The sequence below is a fragment of the Castor canadensis genome, chromosome 10 (assembly GCF_047511655.1).
Source record: "Castor canadensis chromosome 10, mCasCan1.hap1v2, whole genome shotgun sequence".
Classification (NCBI taxonomy): Eukaryota; Metazoa; Chordata; class Mammalia; order Rodentia; family Castoridae; genus Castor; species Castor canadensis.
The window spans coordinates 136158957-136180978 of record NC_133395.1 but is presented as its reverse complement, the minus strand read 5'-3'; the positions used below and the strand labels follow the sequence as shown (position 1 = coordinate 136180978).

General features: G+C 39.3%; 1 protein-coding gene across 11 annotated transcripts in view; it reads left to right on the top strand.

Moving 5' to 3' along the window:
- Positions 1–22022, top strand: part of Sumf1 (sulfatase modifying factor 1) — a 318026-nt gene that overhangs the window by 57011 nt on the left and 238993 nt on the right. For 2 of the 11 annotated variants that reach the window (XR_012436362.1, XR_012436363.1), the window contains 2 exons: positions 4200–4287; positions 7263–8333. The exons of 3 other annotated variants lie outside the window; for them this stretch is intronic. Coding sequence is in view for 4 of the 8 variants with exons in the window: in XM_020180066.2 (XP_020035655.2) it covers positions 7263–7373 (111 nt within the window). In the remaining 4 variants the exon portion in view is untranslated. 6 more of the 11 variants (XM_020180066.2, XM_074044281.1, XR_012436361.1 and 3 more) reach the window with 5 other exon arrangements.

Below are 22022 nucleotides of genomic sequence, written 5' to 3'. Positions count from 1 at the left end.
ACTGACCTAAAGAGAGTCTCTCTAGATGATGCACACATGTGTTTGTAGGCATGTGTGTCTTCTGCAGTTCTTAGTTTAGAATATTTAATCCATTGATTCAGGTGGAATTCAATTTATGCTTTATATCTACATGTATAACAAGATGTGGACAAATTTAACTTTATCAAATCTTATTTTTATTTATTTATTTATTTATTTTTGAAAGGGAGTTTCACTATGTTGTCCAGACTGACCTCCAGCTCCTGGGCTGAAGTGATTTTCTTGTCTCATCCTCCTAAAGAATAACTGAGATGACAGCACACATCACCATGAAATCCTGTTTTTAGTTTTAAATGACATACGTTGCCCCAGTTTTCCTGATGCATTTACGTTCTCTCAGGTTGTTTCTCTGAACTGACAGTGTAACTATAAGTGTGTTAGGATCTCTTGCTGGGTAACCAGACTTCCATGAAAAATGGGTGGTCTCTCTGTATAATAGTATCTCAAAACTCCAGTTGCAACCAGTTAATGTCTCCAACATAGAGCACTTTTCTTAATTGAAAATCCACTTCTTCTCTGAGTAATTGGGGACCAGAAGATTTTTCATCAAGAATAAATGGGAAAAGTGAAGCTTGAAGAAAGGAAAACATCTGAAGCAGGAACACTAAAATACACCAATTCCGTGCATATTTTTGTATCTACTTTAATGTTTTGTATTTTTAACTCATGCTTTCATAGGCTTCCTAGTTCATTTTTAAAAATAGCTTTTAACCTAATATATGCTTTTATTAAATACACTACATGGTATAATTGACTTTTGTTTTGGGCAGTATTGGGACTCAAACTTAGGGTCTTGTGCTTGCCAGGCAGGCACTCTACCACTTGAACCACATCCTCAGGCCTTTTTGCTTTAGTTATTTTGGGGATAGGGTCTTGTATTTATGCCCAAGCTTGCCTGGATCCTCCTATTGGATCCTCCTATTTATGCCTCCCACATAACTGGGATGACAGGTGTGTATCCCCTCATCCAACTATTGGTTGACATGGGATCTCACTAACCTTTTGCCTACGCTGGGCTCCAACCATGACCTTCCTGATCTCTGCCTCCTGAGTAGCTGAGATTATAGGTATGAGTCACTGTGCCCAGTGGCTTTTATATTTTTGTATTTGTGATCTTTGTTTGTTTATTTTGTATTCCCCGATCTTGACAAACTCATCTGTTAGTTCTAGTAAAGTTTTTATAGGTTCTATCAGACTTTTTTTTTTACAAAGGTAATCATATTGTTGGAATTAATAACTCTCTGGTGCCAAAAACAGACACACAAGAGACAGAAAATCTTGACAAGGCAATTTCTCTTGATCAAGGGGGTGCAAGCATGTTCTCACACCCCCTAAGCAAACATGCAAGCACAAAATGGCCGACAGTGGCTCCTGCTTATATCCCTGACGCAGTTGTACCTTCCCCTCACCTGGGATTTGTCCAGGTCAAAGGTTCACAATTTCCCTCATTGGCTAGAAGACTTGGGGGATGGGTTAGGGCATGTAGTTTGGTGGGCAATGGAGTTGTACAGGAATCTGGAAGAAGAAGCAAAGACCCTCTAAACATGCAAGTCACTTAAGATAGCGACCTGAGGAATTTTTAAGAAATCTAAGAGGGTAACAGATACTTTGGTAGAAAAGATTGTTTTCTTACAATATGATCAGTGAATATAGACAGTTTTTTTTTGTTGTTGTTGTTGGCAGTACTGAGGTTTGAACTCTGGGCCTCATACTTGCTAGGCAGGTGGTCTACCACTTGAGCCACGCTCCCAGCACCCCACTTTTTTTTTCTTGCTTTAGTAGTTTTTTGCATAGGTTCTAATGTTCCTTAAAAAAAGGAACCAAAAAATGAACTCAGAAGTTGGTAGGCAGAATTTTAGAAACGTTGTTCATGGCATAGAAAGCAAATCAATAAAAGAAAGAATATTGTTGTAATTTATTTTTTAATTACCTTGATTAGAAGGTAACTTATTTTTGATCATGGGCCAGGGCTAGTTTGCATGGCTAAGGCAAACTCTTACCATCATTCACAAATTTGAAAGTCCATCTGAAATACACTTCAGTAAAGAGGTGAGAGCACAGATAGAGAAGCTATGAGGCAACACAGCATGAAGAGCCCAGACTCTAGAATGGGATTAAATAGACTGGAATCCTGAACCCACCACTCAGGAATTCCACTATTAATATCTCTGGGCCTCAGTTTTAACTTATGTATAATGCAGGTACTAATAGGATTATTGGCAGAGTTAACTGACTTAGTACTTAGAGCAACTCACATAGCAAGAACTCAAGATGTATAGCTGTGGCTGTTGATGTCATTAGATTAACGCCTGTGGAATCTTCAGCCCAACTCACAGCATTCAGGAAATGCTGTTCCCTCCACCAGGTGACAAACAAAGAGATTGGTATAGTGTCAGTGAAGATGGATGGAAATCAGGAGACCTGGGTTCTGGTGTGTGATTCCCCATAATAATTTTATTTGATATGAGCCACAATTACTTTAAAAACACCCTTTCATCTGCAAAATTTTCCTCTCATAAAAACCATATTGCTGTCCTACTTGACTTCAGAGTCCCAAGACTGGTAAGTCATTATCTCAAATCGATTGTTCCCAAGTCTAGCATCATATTCTTAGCACAGATATTGAGATCAATTTCACATAGTAATTATCCATTTTGATGAACTAGGGCTAAAAACGTCCTTCCTACTACTCCTGTTCTTAATAGAATGACCCATTTTTCAGCCACCCAAAGACCTCAGATCTTTAAGAACCACTTTTGGTGCTAAAAGTATTCAGGAAAAAAAAAAAGAGCAATAAGAACATTCAGAATCAGGCCATTTACTCTTTAATCATGCTCATTATTAAACATTAAAGTGAATAACTTATTAATAAATATTTGCTGAGTGAATGAATATATTTGAAATGGAATGATGGTGTGAATTGACTCTTCTGCAGTTACCTCAACCTTTTTTCTTTCTTTCTTTTTTTTTGTGTGTAGTGTTGGGGATCAAACCCAGGCCCTGTGCATGTTAACAAGTGCTTTACCACTGAGCTGCATCCCCAGCCTCTCAATACTAACTTTTGAAGTGAGGTTTGCTTTTCAGATTTAGTTCTTCATAGTCATTTTGGTTAATGGAAGGTCTCAGGGATGATTGTGATCTAATAATGGACTGTTTTTTATTGTTGATTTTAAGCTTTTTGTTATGTAAACAAAACATTTTTGTTTCATAAGGTAGAAAATAAAAATCATCTTGTTTCCTGTAGAAAACTAGTAATAGTATTATGCCAAACTTTTTATGTAATTTTGTATTTTAAGAACGGAATTACTTTGCGTATACCAGGATCTTCAAATATGATCATGATAAAAATCTCTTACATGTCCTGGATCTCTTTTCTACTGTGCCGTGACACAGCTGTAGAATCCATTTTAACATAGTGCTGTGGGTAGGAACTAGCAATTCATCGGCATTGTTATGTTCTCGATTTTGTAGCAGGTAGAAATAGGCCATTCAACAAAAACCATAGTCCTATGCCATATCACCAGAGACACCCTCATTTATGTAACACACATATTCCCACATTCAGATGCTGGCAAGGATACGGGATCTTTAAGGCCTGCTTAAAAGCTGGCTGATGCTTCTTTTGTTTCAGTAAGGGAGGTCACATAAGACAGGCAAAGTGAGTTTCCAGGATGAAGAGTATGAGGTGCATTAAATGTAACAGTTGTAATGCCTTCTGTGTGTCTAGTGCTTTACTGTTTTTACGTAAAGGTCAAATGAAGCGTTTTAACATAATTTCATGAATGGTTCCATTTTATCCAAGACAAAACAGATTCAAGAAGGCCTTGCCTGAGCTTAAATAGCTAGTAAGCCTTGGATTTTTGTCCTTGCTGATTAGCAGGGTAGCACATTGTTTGCCCCAGTTTTCGTTTTTGTTAAGTCTCAACTGCTTTGTCTGTAGAGAAGACTGTTATGGGACTACATCCCATTTATCTGTCCACATTTCCTGCTTCTTACCATTATCTGTCTTTCACCAGTCATGGCTTTTGTCTGGAATTCCTGTTCTCTAACTTTTTGGGTAACTCAGCTCCTGTCACCTCCTCAGAGAAGCCTTTCAGACCACCCTATATAAAATAACCACTGTCACTCTCAGTCCTCTCCCCTTATTTTGCTTTCTTCAGAGATGACTACTGCTGGAAACAGTCTTGAATTTATCGGTCTGTTTATTGTCTGACTACTGCCTATTGAATGTCAGCTCCCTGATAACAGGTACCTTGTTTATCTTGCTCTGATTGTATCCCTCTTGCCTAAAATAGCATCTGGCATATTGTAAGCTCATATATTTAATGAATAAATAAACCATGCTGTGATGCAATCGGGCTGTGATTTTGCTATTCTCTTTACTTGCCTGAATTTTTCCATTTCCATCTTCTGATGTCACTGTCTTCTCCACTTAATCAGTCTTCTTTCCTCTTTTCTAAATCCTGTAAATCAGTGCTGCTCAAAGTATGCCCGATGGGCTATAGCATCAGCAGCCCCTAGAAGCTTGTTGGAAACGCAGATTCTTGGGCTCCACACCAGACCTGTGGAATCAGAATTTCTGGCTCTGTGACCTAGGGATATGTGTTTAAACATGCTTTCCAGGCTGTACTTGTGTAGACTGATGTCCAAGAACTACCACCATAACCATATACCACCTGTCTAGGTCAAGTTCTGCCTTCTACAAAAAGTCTTTCCGAAAGACAAGGTGTGACAGTTCCTTCCTCCATATTGACTAGAAACCTCAGAGTTATTGGACCCTGGCTTGTTTTGTAGCTGTTTGCTGTGTAGTCATTGTTTTCTTAACCAGTCTGTGGTCTCCAGCCAGACAAGACTATGCCTAGCCATGGAGCTCCTCTGAGTGCACACAGTAGGCAATCAGGATTGTTTTCATCACGTGTGGTACAATGACAAAACAAGAATGTTGAAGTCATCTGTCTAACTCCCCCTGAACCCAACCCTTAATGCATTGTGAATTCACTGCACATACTTAGTTGTATGGGGCCCTGGATCATCATTGGAGTTTGATTCTAGCCATACCAAAGCACTGTTGTTTCATGACAGCCCAGTAAGTAGTGTGTGCAAGGACTGAGTCTTCTGCATCTTCCTATGTGGTCACCCCCAGACAGTTGAGAGCTTCTACACATTGTAACAGATGTCATTAATTTTTTTTTATTATTTCAAGCACATTTTTAAAAATTCATTTTCCCTCCATCTTCCTGAGAATTGCAAATATGTTATATTCCTCAATGGCCACAAAGAAAATGAGAAAATTGCCTGCTATTGTTTTACTGTCTATAGAAGACAAAGCATTTTGTCTTTCTTTTTGTTGTGGAAATGCTCCAGAGAATTTCCATGTCACCTTTAGAGATAAGTTTTATGAAGAGTAAAAGCATTTGAATTTCATGAGAGTAAAGAAAATGATAGGAATTTTTAAAAAAATCTTGCACGTGGACCTATTTTTTCTTCCCACAAATGATCTCTTCTGCATGAGTTCCGAATTTTTCACACAGTTCTTTTTACAGCTTCTTTAACTAGCTGGCAGTAACTTGAGTTTCACTGAACCAACTCAGAGTTTATGCTCATGGCACACGGGGTGATTCATTTATTTTCATCCTCTGTTATTTTGGATCAGAGAACAAACTTAGCAAGATCTCCATGCACGGTTGTTTTTGGAATATGGTAGCTTTTGATATATTTGTAGCAAGTAAACCATGGTCATCCACTGCATACGTGCTCTGTGGCCATATGTATGTGTTAGACTGGCCTGTTTGTGAGTGTGTGTGTGTGTGTACATGTGTGTACACACATACCAGGGCAGTGGGAAGGAAGACATGAGATGAGGTACCCTTCACCCTGGGAGTGTAAATCTTGCTGTAGGGGCAATGACACTATAGTTAGAACTGGGTTTTAATCTTACTTTCTTGCACAACTTGTTTGGTGTCTCTGGGATGTTACAGTCAAATGATAAAATAGATAAAAGTGCCTAGCACCATGCCTAGTGTGTATTAGATGCTCAGTGACTGCGTTCATATGTATATTCTCATTCTTAAAAAAATTACGCAGAATTACGCAGAAACAAACAATACACACAAAAATGTGTAGCCTCATGTTTTACTATGATTAAACTCCAAGAGTACTGAAAAAAGAAGCAATGCTTCCCATCAGCCTTTCTTAACATTTGCTGTTCCTAAACTTGCTGATTAATTTTTTGCCAATCTATTGAAATATTGTAAGATACTTTGATCTTAATATTTTTCTCAATTGCCATTTATATTATTATAATGTCAAAAATTAATATACACTTATGATAATATAGATTGAGGTCATATAATATATACAGTTTTGTATTTTAATTTTTTTTTTTTCAGTATAGAATTGAACCCAGGGCCTTGCACGTGCTAGGCAAGTGCTCTGCCGTTGAGCTACATCCCTAGCTTTTTTTAAATTTATTTTTGGCAGTACTAGGATTAGAACTCAGGGCTTTGTGCTTATTAGGCAAGTGTTGTACCAATTGAGCCATGCCTCTAGCCTTTTTTATGTTTTTTATTATTTTTCAGATAGGTTCTTGTGCTTGTTTTGCCCAGGGTCAGCCTCAGACTGCAGTCTTCCTACCTGTGCCTCGTACGTGGCTAGGATTACATGTATATACTATCTCATCTAGTTTGTTTGTTGAGGTGTGGTCTTGCTAAGTTTTTGCTCAGGCTGGCTTTGAATTGCAGCCCTTTTAACCTCTACAGCAGATGAGATTTTAAGTTTGTGCCACTGTACCTGGCCTCCATCCTCCGACACTTGCAATTTTAACTTCATAAGACTTTCCTTTGTCTTTACATATTATATAAAGACATGATTTTCAGTAGCCACTGAAAATCTGTCCTGGATGTGCCAAAACTTACATAGCCATGGGTTGTTATTTTTTTCTTTTTTGCATTTGTGAAGTAGTGACACCAACCTCTTTGTACTATGTGTATGTGATACTTATGAGGTGAAGGACCTTGGTGGTATGTGGCTAACCTTGAGTGCACTGCCTTTTGTAAAGCACACACATTAAATGTCCAAGAGGGAGATATGGGAAGCTGCATCGTCAGGTAGGCATAAACCTCTCCCCAGCTGGCACTGTGTGCAGCACATATCGGACAGGTTAGAGCCTAAGGCCTAAGCTGAGGGTCCTAGTAGCACTTACCTCACTTTTTCTCTGTGCACAGTCTTACTGCTATAGGTATCGCTGTGCTGCTCGGAGCCAGAACACACCTGATAGCTCTTCATCAAACTTGGGATTCCGTTGTGCAGCTGACCGTGTGCCCACCATGGACTGACAGCTAGGAAGAACCCACTGGAATCCAAGAAGTCATGTCTAACCTGCACTCGACTTTCATCAGAACTCTGAATAATGTTGTGCAAAGTATTCCCACCCTGAGGTGGGTTACATATCTGCCCAATGGCCAAAGGAACTGTCTCATGAGACCAAATCGCTGACCTGTGTCAGTGCATGTGCTTTATTGTCTGGTGCATCTTTGGAGATCATCACCATGTTTTACTTTTGAGAGCCTTTTAAAGAGGAGGGGACCTTGAATTAAGTAAGCTTCAGGAAGCCTGCAGCCTGCCCAGGCTCTGCCATAGGGTTATATGCTGGACTCTTACACTTCACCTGCCTGGGTCTCCATCCCTCATTTATCACGTAAGGGGATGGACGGTGTGATCTCTGAGGGTCTTTCCAGCTCAGATTCTGTGAGTGAGATCAGATTCTATTGTGACTACATAGTGAGGAGAATTTATGACAGATTATTTTGTAGGTATTTTTTTGCCATATGTGAATGTTGGGTGATACTAATCGTGTAAAGTAAGAGTTCTTTTATTATTTTCAGAGAGGGGGGTGTGAGGGCAGTGAGTCCTTTATATCCATACTGCACTTTGTTTTTCCAAGGAAATCAGTGTCTTTTACATTATTATGATGAAGTTCAGCAGTCTGAACACAGAATGTCCGTGGGGTACTCTTCTGTGCTTTATCTTGTAACTTTAAGTGCCTTTGGCTCAGAGGGGCAGTTAGAAGCCCTATTTCCCCCTCTTCCCCAAAGCCTTCAGTGAATGTGAAATTGTTCTAAACAGGGAAACCTGTTTAATTCTAGTTATTGGAGAAATGGAGCCAGGACCTTGAATTAACTCTATTCAGGGTGTCCAGTATTTTGTAATAGAGAAGTAGGAAATCTTGTTGGCTATGGAATGTCAATGCTTTAAGTCATGCACTATGCCGAATTAAACTGGTATCTGCTAAACGAGGCTTTACTCTCAGTGGTTCCTGTTCTCGTTTGCTCCTGTGTGTTTTCTTTTAAAGAAATAACTCTGTGATGTTTGTATGTTTTGCTTGTTAGAAAATGTTCATGTCTATTAGCTAATTGATAACTCTGATATATGGGTAATTTATGACAACTTTTATTCCAAAGCAAGGCTATTCTGTCAGGAACCTATGTGGCTGCTTCTCACCACATAGGTAATGCAGAGTCAAGGGCATTGCCTCAGCTGGTGGTCCTTTAGATCATGACAGCTGCTTCACACGCCAGGAGAGCACCTTGTTTACAGTGCTGACTTTTAGCCAAGGTTCCTGTCCAGATTCCTTAGTCCCAGGGATCCCCGAGCCACTTCTGGCACATTGAGGGAAGGAAACGCTAGTTCTTGTGTTGGTTGTTCAAAATATAAGTCAAGTAATATTCAGAAATCTTTAACCAACACTTTGTTGCAGTTTTGGGAGGGAGGATTAAGGGAGGGGTTGAGACAATCTCAGATTTGTGGTTTAGGCTGGCCTGGAATTTGGGATCCTCCTGCTTTAGCCTGTGGAATGAATGCTGGGGTTATAGGCATGTCATCATACCTGGCAGTTGTTGCTCTTTCCCATTACCTCCTAATATATTGAAACATTTGTCTTGAAGAACAGTCTTGTAGTTGGTATGTTTAGCTACATTTGTGATCAGTTATTTTGTGAATATAAAATTTTTTTCTATAAATTTCCACTAACTGATAATTAATCCTAGGTAAAAGGAAGAAATTAACAAACATTTGTAGGAAGTAGCTGATGTAGAAAATAAGATATTTTATTTTTATATTCACCACTACTCCAGTGCAGTTTTTGTTACCTCCCACCTGCATTTATTTTTTACCTTTTAGTGTGTATTTTGACTTTTCTTGTTAACTGATGTTATATACCATAAACATTTTGGGGTATTTCGGGGCACAGTCTTTAGAATTGCATTTTTAGCAGGAGCACAGTTTTGGAGAATACTGAAAACAAAATTCTAACAAGTTTTTCCATTTAATAACCACATGTCTAGATTGGAGGTGTGGCTCAAGTGGTAGAGTGCCTGCCTAATAAGCATGAAGCCCTGAGTTCAAACTCTAGGAACATCAAAAAAAGAAAGAAAGAAACCACTGTATGTGTTATGTGCTGGTGTCGAGGGTCCTTGCCTTTGGCTTGTGAGGCAGCTGAATGCTGAGCCAAAGCCAGTATATAAAGTAGGATTTATTAGAGAGAAAGGAAAGGCTACAGCTAGGGAACTGCAGCGGAGCCCGGAGGCCAGTAGCTCGCTGCTCAGGTGAAGGCTAGGGTTTTTATGGATGTTCTAACTCTGGGTTAGGTGGGTTTTTCTCATTGGCCATGGATTTGAGGGCTTTCTCAGGTGAACTGGTTTGGTTTGCACCTTTATTGGAAGGGAACAATCTTGAGAGCATTTTGCTCATCAGCCCTGTGGCAGATCTGTATCTCTTCTTTAGGATGCAGGAATGCAGGCCTCCATCTCCTCAGGATTCAGGAGTGATAGTGCTCTCCATGGGAGATGGGATACTCATCTGCCTTATGTCTCCAGACCCAACACCACTTTATAACTCTCTATAACTATAGTGTCTCAGATTACAGACGGTGATAGCCACTACACTTTATAATATTGCATATTGGCTTATGAGAAGACCAACAAAATGGCAGTGTAATAATTTTGGTCTCAATAGTATATGTAATCCTGAAAAACCTCTTCCTCTGCAAAATTGTACACAAAAGGGGAGAAAACAGTGGTAGAAGCAGACCACTCAAAACTTAGGGAACTTTGTTCATTGTATGAAAGCATTCGCAGAGTAACTATCCTAATAAAATCAGTACCTTAATGAAATCTCCATTGGCCTTTGCAGCCAGCATGATAGCTGATTGGCCATTTGCAGTTCTTCCTTTCTCCAAGATGCAAGCCCTTAAAGTCATGTGCTTCTAATGGAGACCTCATCCTCAAAAGTAAAACTGGTCCAGGGTGTACACAACTACATTAACCAGTTTTTATGGAGAGCAGTGTGTTTGTTGCATCTTTATGTGCACTTTTAGCTGTCCAGAGAGCTTAATCTAGTGGAATTTGTGACGATAAACCATTACTTGCACTAAGGGAAGGCACTTCCAAAGAATTTTTAGGTCTTTTTTTTTCCTGAAGGTCTTCATACATTGCTAAGATTTTCTCTTTAATTGAAAGGAAGCTTTCAGCTGATCGTATCAAATTGTTGCAAATCACATATCCAGCATGACTTTCACATTCTGAGGCCTCTACTCTGCTCACTAATCACTTAGGAATTATTTTTGCATTAAAGAAACACTAGTAGTAGAACAGATCATTTGGTTTATGGACCAGTTTCAGTATAGCCAACCTTTTTCCTCAGTTGGGTTGGTTTCTAACTCTTTGTTTTTTGTCCCCATTGAAGCATGGAGTGAATTTGAGGTTTGTTTCTCAGTCTTTTGGTCCAGAAACCTGGGCAGTCTTACCTTATATTCAGGTATACATGTTAGTTGAGGGGAAAGCAGGCATATCTTCTTTCTCAAAGCCTTGTATACATTAGAAGGGGCCACTGGTAGCAGATGATGGTGGTGTAATCAAGAGTGATATTTTCTTCCTGGAAAACATCAAATTGCTTTGATGCTTCAAATTTTGCATGGTTTAGCCTATAGCTTAAAATGGAATATGAATCTGCATCACTCTAGAATTTTTTTTCTCCCTGTCTCCCACCTTTTGGGGGATAAAGATTTAAATTTGTCCGGGACAAAAGACATGGAAGGTCCCATTTTATTTTAGTGTTTATTGAGGTAAGGGCATGGTGGAATAGTGGTTCCAAAAGAGTGGAATAGTGGGTCATTTCTAGCTTCCTATCTTCACTGTTCACTCTGGTGTTTGCATAAAGTAAGGTAATGAAAAATCCCAGATTCTCATTCTCTTGTTAGTCACCTTTTCAGAAGAGTTCATGATTTTATAAACCTCAGTTTTCAAGTTTCAAATAGAATTTTCTGTGTAGTAAAACCCATAGCTGACATAGCAAAAGGAATATTTGGAAGAAATGCCACGTGCTTTCCATCCTGAAAGCTCAGGACTTTTATATGTAAGGGATTTTTATTTTTCATTTTTAAGTGGTACTATGCATGTGTTTCTTCCTTCCACAAGTATTAACAACAGCAGTATTTCTCATAAGAGGATTAACCTGCGGGATAGCGCTCAGGAGGAAGAAAGGAAGTACAGAGCTAGGTAAGAAATGTTACCAGGTGAAGCAGGCTGGGTAAAGTCTCTAAAGAGGCTGTCACTCCTCTGTTCTTGCCCATGGCTGCCCTGCCGAAATGTGAGCCTAGAGTTGCTAAATTATCCAACTCCAGGAGTAGCATTTTTATGTGAAATCTTCTGAGTTTTTAATGTTGGCAGCCAGTTCAAGAGAGAGAGAGAGAAAGAGAGAGAGAGATAAAGAAACAAGAAGACATAGTAAAATTCCTTCTGTAGTCAGATTTAGCCAGTGGGGTACAGTTTGCAACCTATGTAGTGAAGACCTGATTAATTTCATTTACATATGAAGAATGACGGATCAAGTAAGAGTAAGTAATCTACAAGAGATGTGCAAGTGTGAGAAAGGTCAGTGGTTTGCGCAAGGACCTCATTTTTCCCAGAAATGCCTTAGGAGTCTCCTTCCTCCATCCTCACCTCATACCACTTCAAATCATTTAACAGCTATGGGTGATCTCAGCAAATCCATTCACAGCCCATTTTCATTAATGTCAGCACTTCCTTTCTGATTAATATCAGAAAATAGCAGAATTACCCAGTTTCTTGACTGTTGGTTTCATTTTGTTTATTGAAAACTTAATTCTCTGTAATATAAGTTATCTTAGAACAGGCCCCATTTTTACACGTTTGCCAGAATCAGTAGTGCTACTAGTGAAAGCTGGCCTTTGTTGTTTCTAATGCTTAAAACACCATGGAAATTATTAACTCCAACAGCCTCAGATGGAACCTTGGCAGTTGGCCAGTACTCCTTCCTTCCTCTGAGTCTTGTGCTTAGACCATTAGAGCAGGAATTTAATTAATTTTTTGATTAAGCAAAATCATTACAGACAATATTCAGGTACACTATGAAATAAGAAACGTTGGTTTTTGAAACTTGCTCTATTTAGGATGGGGAAGTTCAAGAGATTAGCACCATAGGGTGGAATTTTTCAGCTTCAGATCAGATTCTAATCTGCCCCCAAATGGTAATTGACCCCAAAGTCATCATGAGCAGATTGGTTTGTTGGGCCTTTGAAATTAGTCACAGTTGTCAGGCAAGAAAGTGATTCAATTTCAGAATAATTGAAGGTCAGATAGGATTGCTCTCCAGCCTCTACTGCTGCCCCTGGATTTAGGCCATGTTTGACAAACTCCTTGTCTCCTTGTTTTTTTTTTTTTTTTTTTGCTGAAGGAGATGAAGACTGATCAGAGCAGCTCTTTCCCAACATATCAGTTTGGCACCTCAACAGGGTAACATTAGAAACTCTGAAACAACACTTAGGAGAAAAATGAAACCAGTTAAAAGGGCACCAGGGGAAAAGAGATAAGAGCTAAGACTCTCTTTGTCAGGCAGGCTGATGAAAGGTTCACTTACATTTTTTTGTGCCTTTGGGGGAAGGGCTCTTGTTGCTTGTGTTTTCAGTCAACAGTTTTTCTCTAATTCAGACTTGTCAAGTAAGGTCTTATTTTTTTTTATCTGTAAATGACATAGGAAGGATGCCTCTTTAATCTGTTCAGGCAGCTTGGCATGGTGTGAAGAAAGCCTTGGAATGAGGTTGTCTAGGATCATATCCCTGAACCACTGATTGTTTACATGGGTCACCTTTTGGCAGGTAATATCCTCAGTGGTAAAATACTGTTGGTGATAATACATACCTCTTTGGTTATGAAGAGACATGATGCAAAAATAAAGTGTTTAGCACAATGTGTATGGATAGGTGCTTCCAAGGCCTTCCTACTATGTATATGATCATTAAGAACAGGAGGAATGTGCCAGATGGGCCTGGTCAGTTATAGGGTTACAGTAGTAAACAGAGCAAAATGGACTAAGCAAGAGAGAACAAAGACTGCGTATGAAAGTGTGAACTTGCCCTCTTCTCCCCAAAATCTGCCATTCCAGACCTCTGAATTTGGAAATTCCTTGTACAACATGGTCTGTCTGGCCTATGAAATTTCCATATGAAGTGAAAATTGGATCTGATCTTTGCTATGTTGTGTAATTTTGAAGTTGGTCCTCTTGGATCTACCTCACAATCAATGAAAATGTCACTTGTGGGCATTATAGTAATTAAAAGGGAAAACAAGAAAGGGAGGGCAATGTGTTGGCCTATGAGATGTTGATCAACCTGTAAAATGTTCCCTCTGCTCTTTTTCGAGCATTTCAGTTTTAGGGCATAGTTGGTTAGGCAGTTCTGCCTACTTACTTATTTATTTTTGCTGGTACTGGGGATTGAACTCAGGGTCTTGAACTTGCTAGGCAAGCACTGTACCACTTGAGTCATATCTCCAACCTTTTTTGCTTTAATTATTTTTCAAGTAGGGTCTTGCACGTTTTTGCTCAGGCTGGTTTCAGACCACAATCTTCCTACCTCTGCCTTCTGTGTACTTGAGGTTATAGGTATATATCACCACATCTAGCTTGTTCTTTGAAATAGGGTCTCCCTAACTTTTTTGCCTTGGCTGGCCTCAAACTGTGACCCTCCTATCTCTGCCTCCCAAGGAGCTGGGATTTACAGGTGTGAGCCACCATGCCCAGCCTGCCTAGTCTTTCACATTCTTCCTTTTCTCTGAGTTTATTGGTTCAGGATCTATGTTCTAACTTCATAAATTACCAGATTTAAATGATGTCCAAAGGAGAATAGTTTAGGGTTTGGTAGACAGGACTCACATGGATTGGTGTAGTAGGTTTTTTTTTTCTAGCTCAGCAGTTCTTGAAGTGTGGTTTAGGAACCCTGGAGACTTTCCCCATTGTGGAGGGTGTCTGTGAGTCAACACTAATTTTGTAATAATATTATTTGCCTTTTTTATTCCTATTAATTCATGAGTGAATACTATGGAATTTCCAGAGACTACATGGTATGTAGTCTGATGGCTCAAAGAATATAAACTCATATGTTTTTGTTATATAGGTTTTCCAGTATTAGTTATTAATATGTTAAATATCTCCAGATATAACCCATATTACAAAAGCTCTTTGGGGTCCTCAATTATTTCTAGAAGCATAAAAGGATTCTGAAACCCCAAAACTTTGGGAGCTAGGAGAAAAGCAAGGTCTAAAACTAAGAGTGTCTTGGCAGAAAATGACCAGCCCTGCTCCATCTCTTCTGAGGACATAAAGAAGAATTGACCACAAAAACAAGTTAAGTGAACTTGTTAAGTGAACCGTGGGTTGTTATATTTTCTACAGACAGTGATAGTGGACCCAGGTCTTCTGAAACATAATTCTCTGCATGCCCTACCACCCTAACTAGTCCTGCAGTTGGAATCACATTGATATAGAAGGACTCCCAAAGAGAGCTTCACAACTCTTAGGTACATGTCATGTAAGATTCCCTGGCTATTGTAGCCTCTACTTGAGGTGACAGGAGGTGGGATCTTGAATGTTGTTACCAGCATCTCCCCTCTAGATGGTGGCTGGAGTCAGCAAGAAAGGTCAAAATGTTACTTTCTGAAGCACCTGCCTCACTGTCCCCTGGTAGACACTGTTATCAGTGCGCTATAAACTGTGATCACTCCATCTCTTTTCTGGTTTGCTTTCCAGCCAGCAAGTTTAGGTACCTCCTAGGTGCTAGGCACAATACTCTGTGCTTTAAGTCCATGATTTAATTTAATGTGAAGCACAGTAGTGGGAGGAACTGGTTAATTTTGGGTTTATATTCGCAATCTGTGTATCAGAAACTAGGACTCCCAAATATTTGCAAGGTGTCCTGGGTGACATGGTGGAATGAGGCAGAATCAGGACTCACACCATTTTTGTGACTTTTGTCCTTTCTACTATATCATAGAACCTGCAGTTTTATAGTGAGTTTGAGGTATAGAGGGGTGTAGGGGCGATTACTTGGGCAAGTAATAGCCTCAAGGAGGAAAAAAAAGGCAAAAACAAGGAGGAGGAATAGATTCGTGGTTAAGAACATCAGCTCTGGAGCCAGACTGTCTAGGTCTAAATTCTTGTCCTACTGCTACTCACTAGAGTTGTGACTTTGAACAAGTTACTAAACCTATTTTTTAAAATTTATTATACTATTGTACTGGGGGTACGTTGTAACGTTTACAAAAGTTCTTACAATGTATCATAGCTGAATTCATCCCTCTATCTTTCTTCTTTATCCCCTTTCCCCCCTACTAAGCCTATTTGTTCTTCAGATTTTGAAATTAAGTGGAAGTACTTCTAGAAAAGGTAGGATCGAGGCAGGTTAAAATAGTGTAGGGTGAAATATATATAAAACTTTGACCTGCTTTAAATCCATTCCAAACTTTGAATGTCCACACTTTAGTCACACTGCAGATTTTTCAATATGGTAATGAGATATCTAAGGTTAAGACTACACATTTAAGAATGACATAATTGCACCACACCTTTTTTACCCCCTGCAGAATGTATCACTTCTTTTTTTAGAAAGTGATTTATGTGTCTAAAGGAGTGAATTTGTTTCAGTGGTGGAGCGAGAGAAGGTTGGGTATATGGGAAACATTTGCTGGAAATAATGAAGATCAAAAGGTACGTTATCAGCTCATTTGTGCCAGGCTCCAATACATGAAAAGAATGCAGCAGATAGAGAGGGCAGAGATCAGTGTGTGAAGAAGGAAAGGGAAAGTGTGCTGCATCATGTTGGTTCAGCTGCAGTCTGAAAAAGTATACGGAGGACATCCTCGATAAGATTAAGTTCCTTGGTCTTTGTGAAATGAAGCTAAAGTTTCTTACTACTCCTAACTCTTGCTGGTTTCAAAATGGGGCATTGTTTCTTAAGACACAGTTTCAGGATTGCTTCCAACTCAACATTTGCTTCTGTTCCAGAACATTTGTAAATATTCACTTTGGTGGTGAGTGTGGGGGTAACCTTGGTAGTATGAGAACCACATTCACATTTGTGATTTTATACTCCTTAATGAAACCTTTTGCATTAGTACATATTAGGCAAGCCAAAGGCTGAATCACAGTGGTTAGTGCTTGTGGGCTTTTAGCTTACAACAGTCTTTTTGAGAGCCTACTACCCTTGTAAATATTTTTCTGTGAAGTGGCAGCTTAAAGTGGTTTTATGTGTAATGTTCCCCCTCTAGTGGCCAGATCGGGTGATTTTTTTTCCTTCTGTTTTTGTTATCAATGATCTCTGAAGTTGGAGAACCTTTTATTTAGGGTTGCTATGGATGTGGGAAGACTAGGAGGAGAAGGTTAAAAGGAGACACAAAACTTTAGTTCATAGGCTAAACAGTGTTCTAAAGCATTTGTTCCAACTACCATAGTTTTTAAAGAGGAGACACAAAATGTGACCCACAGAGGAGAAGAGAGCCTTGCAGTGATTTCTCATCTTTTCACTCTGATTATTTTGTCTACTATCTTTCTTAAGAAAATATTATTCCTGGGGCTGGGTCTTGGCTTAAATGCTAGAGCTTGCCTAGCAAGCGTGAGGCCCCTAGTTCAGCCCCCAGTACTGTCCTCCCCCAAAGAACATCTTATGTCTAATCATTTATCAATTTTTTAAAGAAAACTCTGTATTATTATTTTCAATGATCAAAGCAATAAAATACATAGTGTAAAACTAGAAACTAAGGAAAACATAAACAAAGGCTAAGGCAGGAGGGTCTTGAGTTTGAGGCCAGGCTTAGCCACTTAGCCCCCTGGGCAACGTAGCAAGAGCTTGTCTCATAAAATAAAAACAAAAAACACCCCTTCCAAAGAAAAAAAAGAGAAAAAATAAGCAAAATATGCTTGGAATCTGTTATTCTGTGAGTTTTACTCTTCTCTCAAAGCTGTGGCAGTAGGTAACTACTATCAACAGTCTACTTTTCCAAACTTTTTTCTAATCATTACAAATATATTTAATACATGTGTATATTGACATATAGTGAACATGATTTGTAAACATACATAGTACATATAATTTAAATTTGGTTTTTATAAACCAAAATGGAGTTGGGCTGGATATAGCTCAGTGTTAGAGCACCTGTGTTACCATGTGTGCTGTCCTAGGTTCCTTCCAGAACACCCTCCAAAAAATGGGAAATCATAATATAAGTAATATATTTTATATGTCTCATGAAAGTACTATATAATACTATAGGTATTACTCTTTTTAAAATAGCTTAATCAATTTTCTTAAGCATTCCCCCATCAATGAATATTTGGGTTATTTGTAGTTTTTATTTATTTATTGTTTTATTATTCATATGTGCATACAAGGCTTGGGTCATTTTTTCCCCCTGCCCCCACCCCCTCCCTTACCACCCACTCCGCCCCCTCCCTCTCCCCGCCACCCCCTCAGTACCCAGCAGAAACTATTTTGCCCTTATCTCTAATTTTGTTGAAGAGAGAGTATAAGCAATAATAGGAAGGATATTTTTAGTTTTCTTTGTTAAAAATATTTCAGTCAATCTATTTGTACCTATGCATAAGTTTGGCAACTTGTGCAGATACTGCTGTAGGGAAAATTCCTGGGAGTCTAACTGCTATCTCAAAGCACAGGGTTATTTTAAATGGTGATAGATACTGACAGCCTCTTGTAAAGATGTATCAGTTAACATTCCTACATACAGGGAATCTGTGGTTTTTCAAGGGTTATTTATCATAAAATGAATCTGAGAACAGACAAGGTAGCTCTGCATAGGGCAAGTTCTTTTGCAGGGTTCAGAAATAGTTGTCATGGGGGATGAATGAAATCAAACTGAGTTCTTCATCTGGCCCAGTGCTAGAACATTCTCTGTTTTCTGTGGCTGAAATACAACCCTGGGGTATGCAACTCTATTCAGTGCTGGTTGCAAAAGTGATTCACAGTTAATGAAATCAGCCTTCAGGAGTAAATTGTTTCCACTCTCCTCTCTGCCCACAATCTACACTGACTCCTAACTGCCTGCATTTACCATGTTATTTCTTTCCCTGTGGTTTGGTTGTCTGGAGCCCCTTGCTGTGTTAATAATTCTGACCTTTCCTACATCTGGCTTGGTTGGTGCTGGTTCTGACCTTATGTATCCCTCATAATTAAAAAAAAAAACCAAAAAACGAAAAACTAGTCTGAAAACCAGGGACTTGACATGTGATCTAGTCTCATCAGCATATCCTGAATCTGTCCCATAGTCCTCAGAGCTAGCTGGTCCCCAGACCAGGCATGACTTACTGCGTTAGAAATACTTGGGGAGACTGTTGAAAATGTGTTTGTCTGGGCTCTTCCTCAAGAAGACTGAGTTGGTTGAACTAAAATGAGGCCTGGGATTATAAAGTTTCACCTTCTGAGCTATGGGGCCTCTTGTTCCTCGGGAGCTTTAGTTGCATGGTCTGTAAAATGAGGGCTTGAATTACATGGAATTCTTCTGTAGGGGAAAGGAGAGTAGGAGGATTGTCAGGAAAATCATGACAGGAGAACTTAGATTAGGGGAGTCACTCCTAAGAGTCTCTGCTGTGTTCATCTTGGTGACCCTGATCCTGGGAACTGCCTTGAGTTCTATTTCTTGATTCCCTTCTGAATGACAGATAGGAATTTTCACCACCCTTGGCCCAGATCTGTTGTAGATACCTCAGTTCACTTCGTTAAGGATCCTCCATTCTGGAATTCTCTGAAGAGAGTCAGGTGAAGTAAGCACAAAGGTAAAGCCAGCCATATGAAAGTAAGGAGTGATCTTAAGCCTCATAGTGCTTTTTAAAATGATGTCAGAAAGCTTTATCATAGTGTTGAAGCATCTTGCAGTAACAGGTATGCAGTAGGTATTTAGTAAATGTTGGTTGAATAACCTGCGCTTTTGATATTTGTTGGGATTGAGGATATAGTTAGTCTGCTAGCAACTTCTTGATGCTGTGTGGCCTGGAGGTCACACTTAGCATGTGCTTTCTTTGTTGGAAACTGTGGGTTTTGCAACATGAACTTGGTACTTTGGAACCTTTATGTCCCATATCTCTTCAAGACTTAGAATCAAATTGGCTTTGTGATGAGAGATAAATGCTACTTTCTGGCTCATATGTCCACAGAATGACATTATTTATAAATGCATAAACTGAAACTGGAATTGAAATATTCCAAATGAATTTCTTCTTAAAGAGTATTAATATATATATTATAATATATTTTGTGGCAGTGTCTAAGGAAGGGAGGCAAGAAGTTTAACAAGCACAAAAGTATAAATGTTTTAATGAAGAGATAGTTTTTAAAATGGAAATAAAAAATTTAAATGGGGAGCAATTCCATTTGATCACTGGTCAGTAGCAAATGACTAATGAATTTTTTACATAACTTAATCCATTGTTTTGAGACAGGGTCTTACTATGTAGTCAGGCCTCAATCCTTCTTCTTGGCCTCTTGAGTGCTGGGATTACAAGTGTGTACCACTATACCTGGTTCAATTCAGTCCATTTCAAATGATGGGTGGCAAAAAAATCTCCCTTGCTTGTTACCTTACAAGTCTACTAAGATTCGGAAATTTTTGAAAACCTATTTCTAACTGATATAATAGTATTGTGTTCTGAAAACAGAACCCAGTATTATATTCATTTGACAGATTAAATAAAAGATACATATATTCACTCATTCACATTGGAACTATAGAAAGACTCCTAAACCTTTTAAGTTTAAAGCCTAGGGTTCTACACTCCTTTCAAAATAGCAAAATTCCCTTAATGTCCCAGGGGTATCATTATTTCAAGCACCTCTACTTCTTGCTAGAAGGTGTGCTTGAATCAGATCGTGGTGTTTATTACTCTGTTTGATCATACTCCCCATTATGTCACCTTTCCTGTTTTCCTCCTTTTTTATGTTATCATAATGGGTAGAGTTTGTGTCTGAGGAGAACAAATTTAGCAAGGTGCTGATGTACTTTCTGGCAATAATGCCAGCTCATGTGATGTTCTTTGTCACTTTTCTTTTGGGTACTGCCAGTTCAGAACAAGATGTTCTCTTAGGAAAATTTAAATCAGTTTTTGATGGTCAAATATTCAGAGAATTATTCTCTGAAGATAAAAACTGCAGCACATCCATCTTCTTACACTAGGAATATTATGTGGAGTAAAAATCAATGTTTGTGTAGAAAAGGAAGAAAAGAAGAAAAATGAAATAATTAAGAAGTTTTTTTTTTTTGGGGAGCACACCCGGGTATGAACTCAGGGCCTTGCGCTTGAATCTAGGCAGACACTCTTACTACTTGAACCATTGCACCAACTCAGGGAATTTTTTTTTTTTAAAGCATTTGAAACTTGACTTTTGAGAATAAAAAACCAAAAGAGTTGCACTAACTCTGTATCTGAGGGTCTTATGTCCTGCCAGCCATTTATCTTCAAGCGTTTGGATAATGGCACTTCAAACACGCCCCCCCCCCAAGCAGAAATTCAACTTGCATAATCTCTCACCCCTGACATCTAGTTCATCTCTTGGTCCTGTCACTGTTGTCACCTAAATATTGAGATGTCTACTTCTCCCCATCTTCACTAGTTCAAATTACTTTTTACTAACTCTCCCCTGGTCCACTGTAAACATTACTGGCATCTTTGGCAACTTCCTTCTGCTCACCAATGCAAGTCAGCACTCACTGCCCCCACTGTGTTCCTTTTGAAATATAAAGATGAGCATGCTGTCATTCCACTCAGGTTCCATCAGTGGCTTTCCATGCACTTTCATGAGGAGCAGTAGCCATACCGTGGTCTGTAGAGGTCCGCGTTCTTCAGGGGATACAGCTCAGAGAAAGCTGATGCATACAGACACAGCACAAGGCAGCAAGTGGTAAGTGCGGTATGAACGGTCAGAAATCATACACGTTGCTAGGTGCAGTGACTCGTGACTATAATCCCGGGCACACTGGCTCATGCCAGTAATTCTAGCTACACAGGAGGAGATCAGGAGGATCACAGTTTGAGGCCACCTTGGGCAAAAGTTAGGAAGACCCTATCTTAACCAGTAAACAAAGGTAGGCATGGTGGTTTGCATCTGTCATCCCAGCTACACAAGAAGTGTAAATAGGAACAGCATGGTCCAGGTCATCGAGCCATAAATTTGAGGACCCTATTCGAAAAATAGCTGACGCAAAAAGGGCTGGGTGTGGCTCAAGTGGTGAAGCACTTGCCTAGTAAGCAAGCGCAAGGCCCTGAATCCAACCCCCACTACCATGAAAATAAATAAGAGAATGAATAAGTAAATAAATAGGTAAGTAAAATAACTTTACACACATTTTGTGGCTTCAGTGTGGTTCTCCAAGTGCAGTTACCAGCTCAGCAGATTCAGCATCACCTGAGAACTTGTTAGAGATGCAAATTCTCAGGCTTCTCCCTGGAACTACTGAATCAAAAATCCTGGGGTTGAGGCCGAGCAATCTGTGTCTTTATGAGCCTTCTGTGTGACTTGGATGGGTTTGAAAATTTGAGAAAATGGGTGTAGTGGATGTTGTGTGCTCTACTTAGAGCCCCCTGAAGACAGAAAGATTTTATTCTTCTAATTGTATAGAGTGTTATCAGCC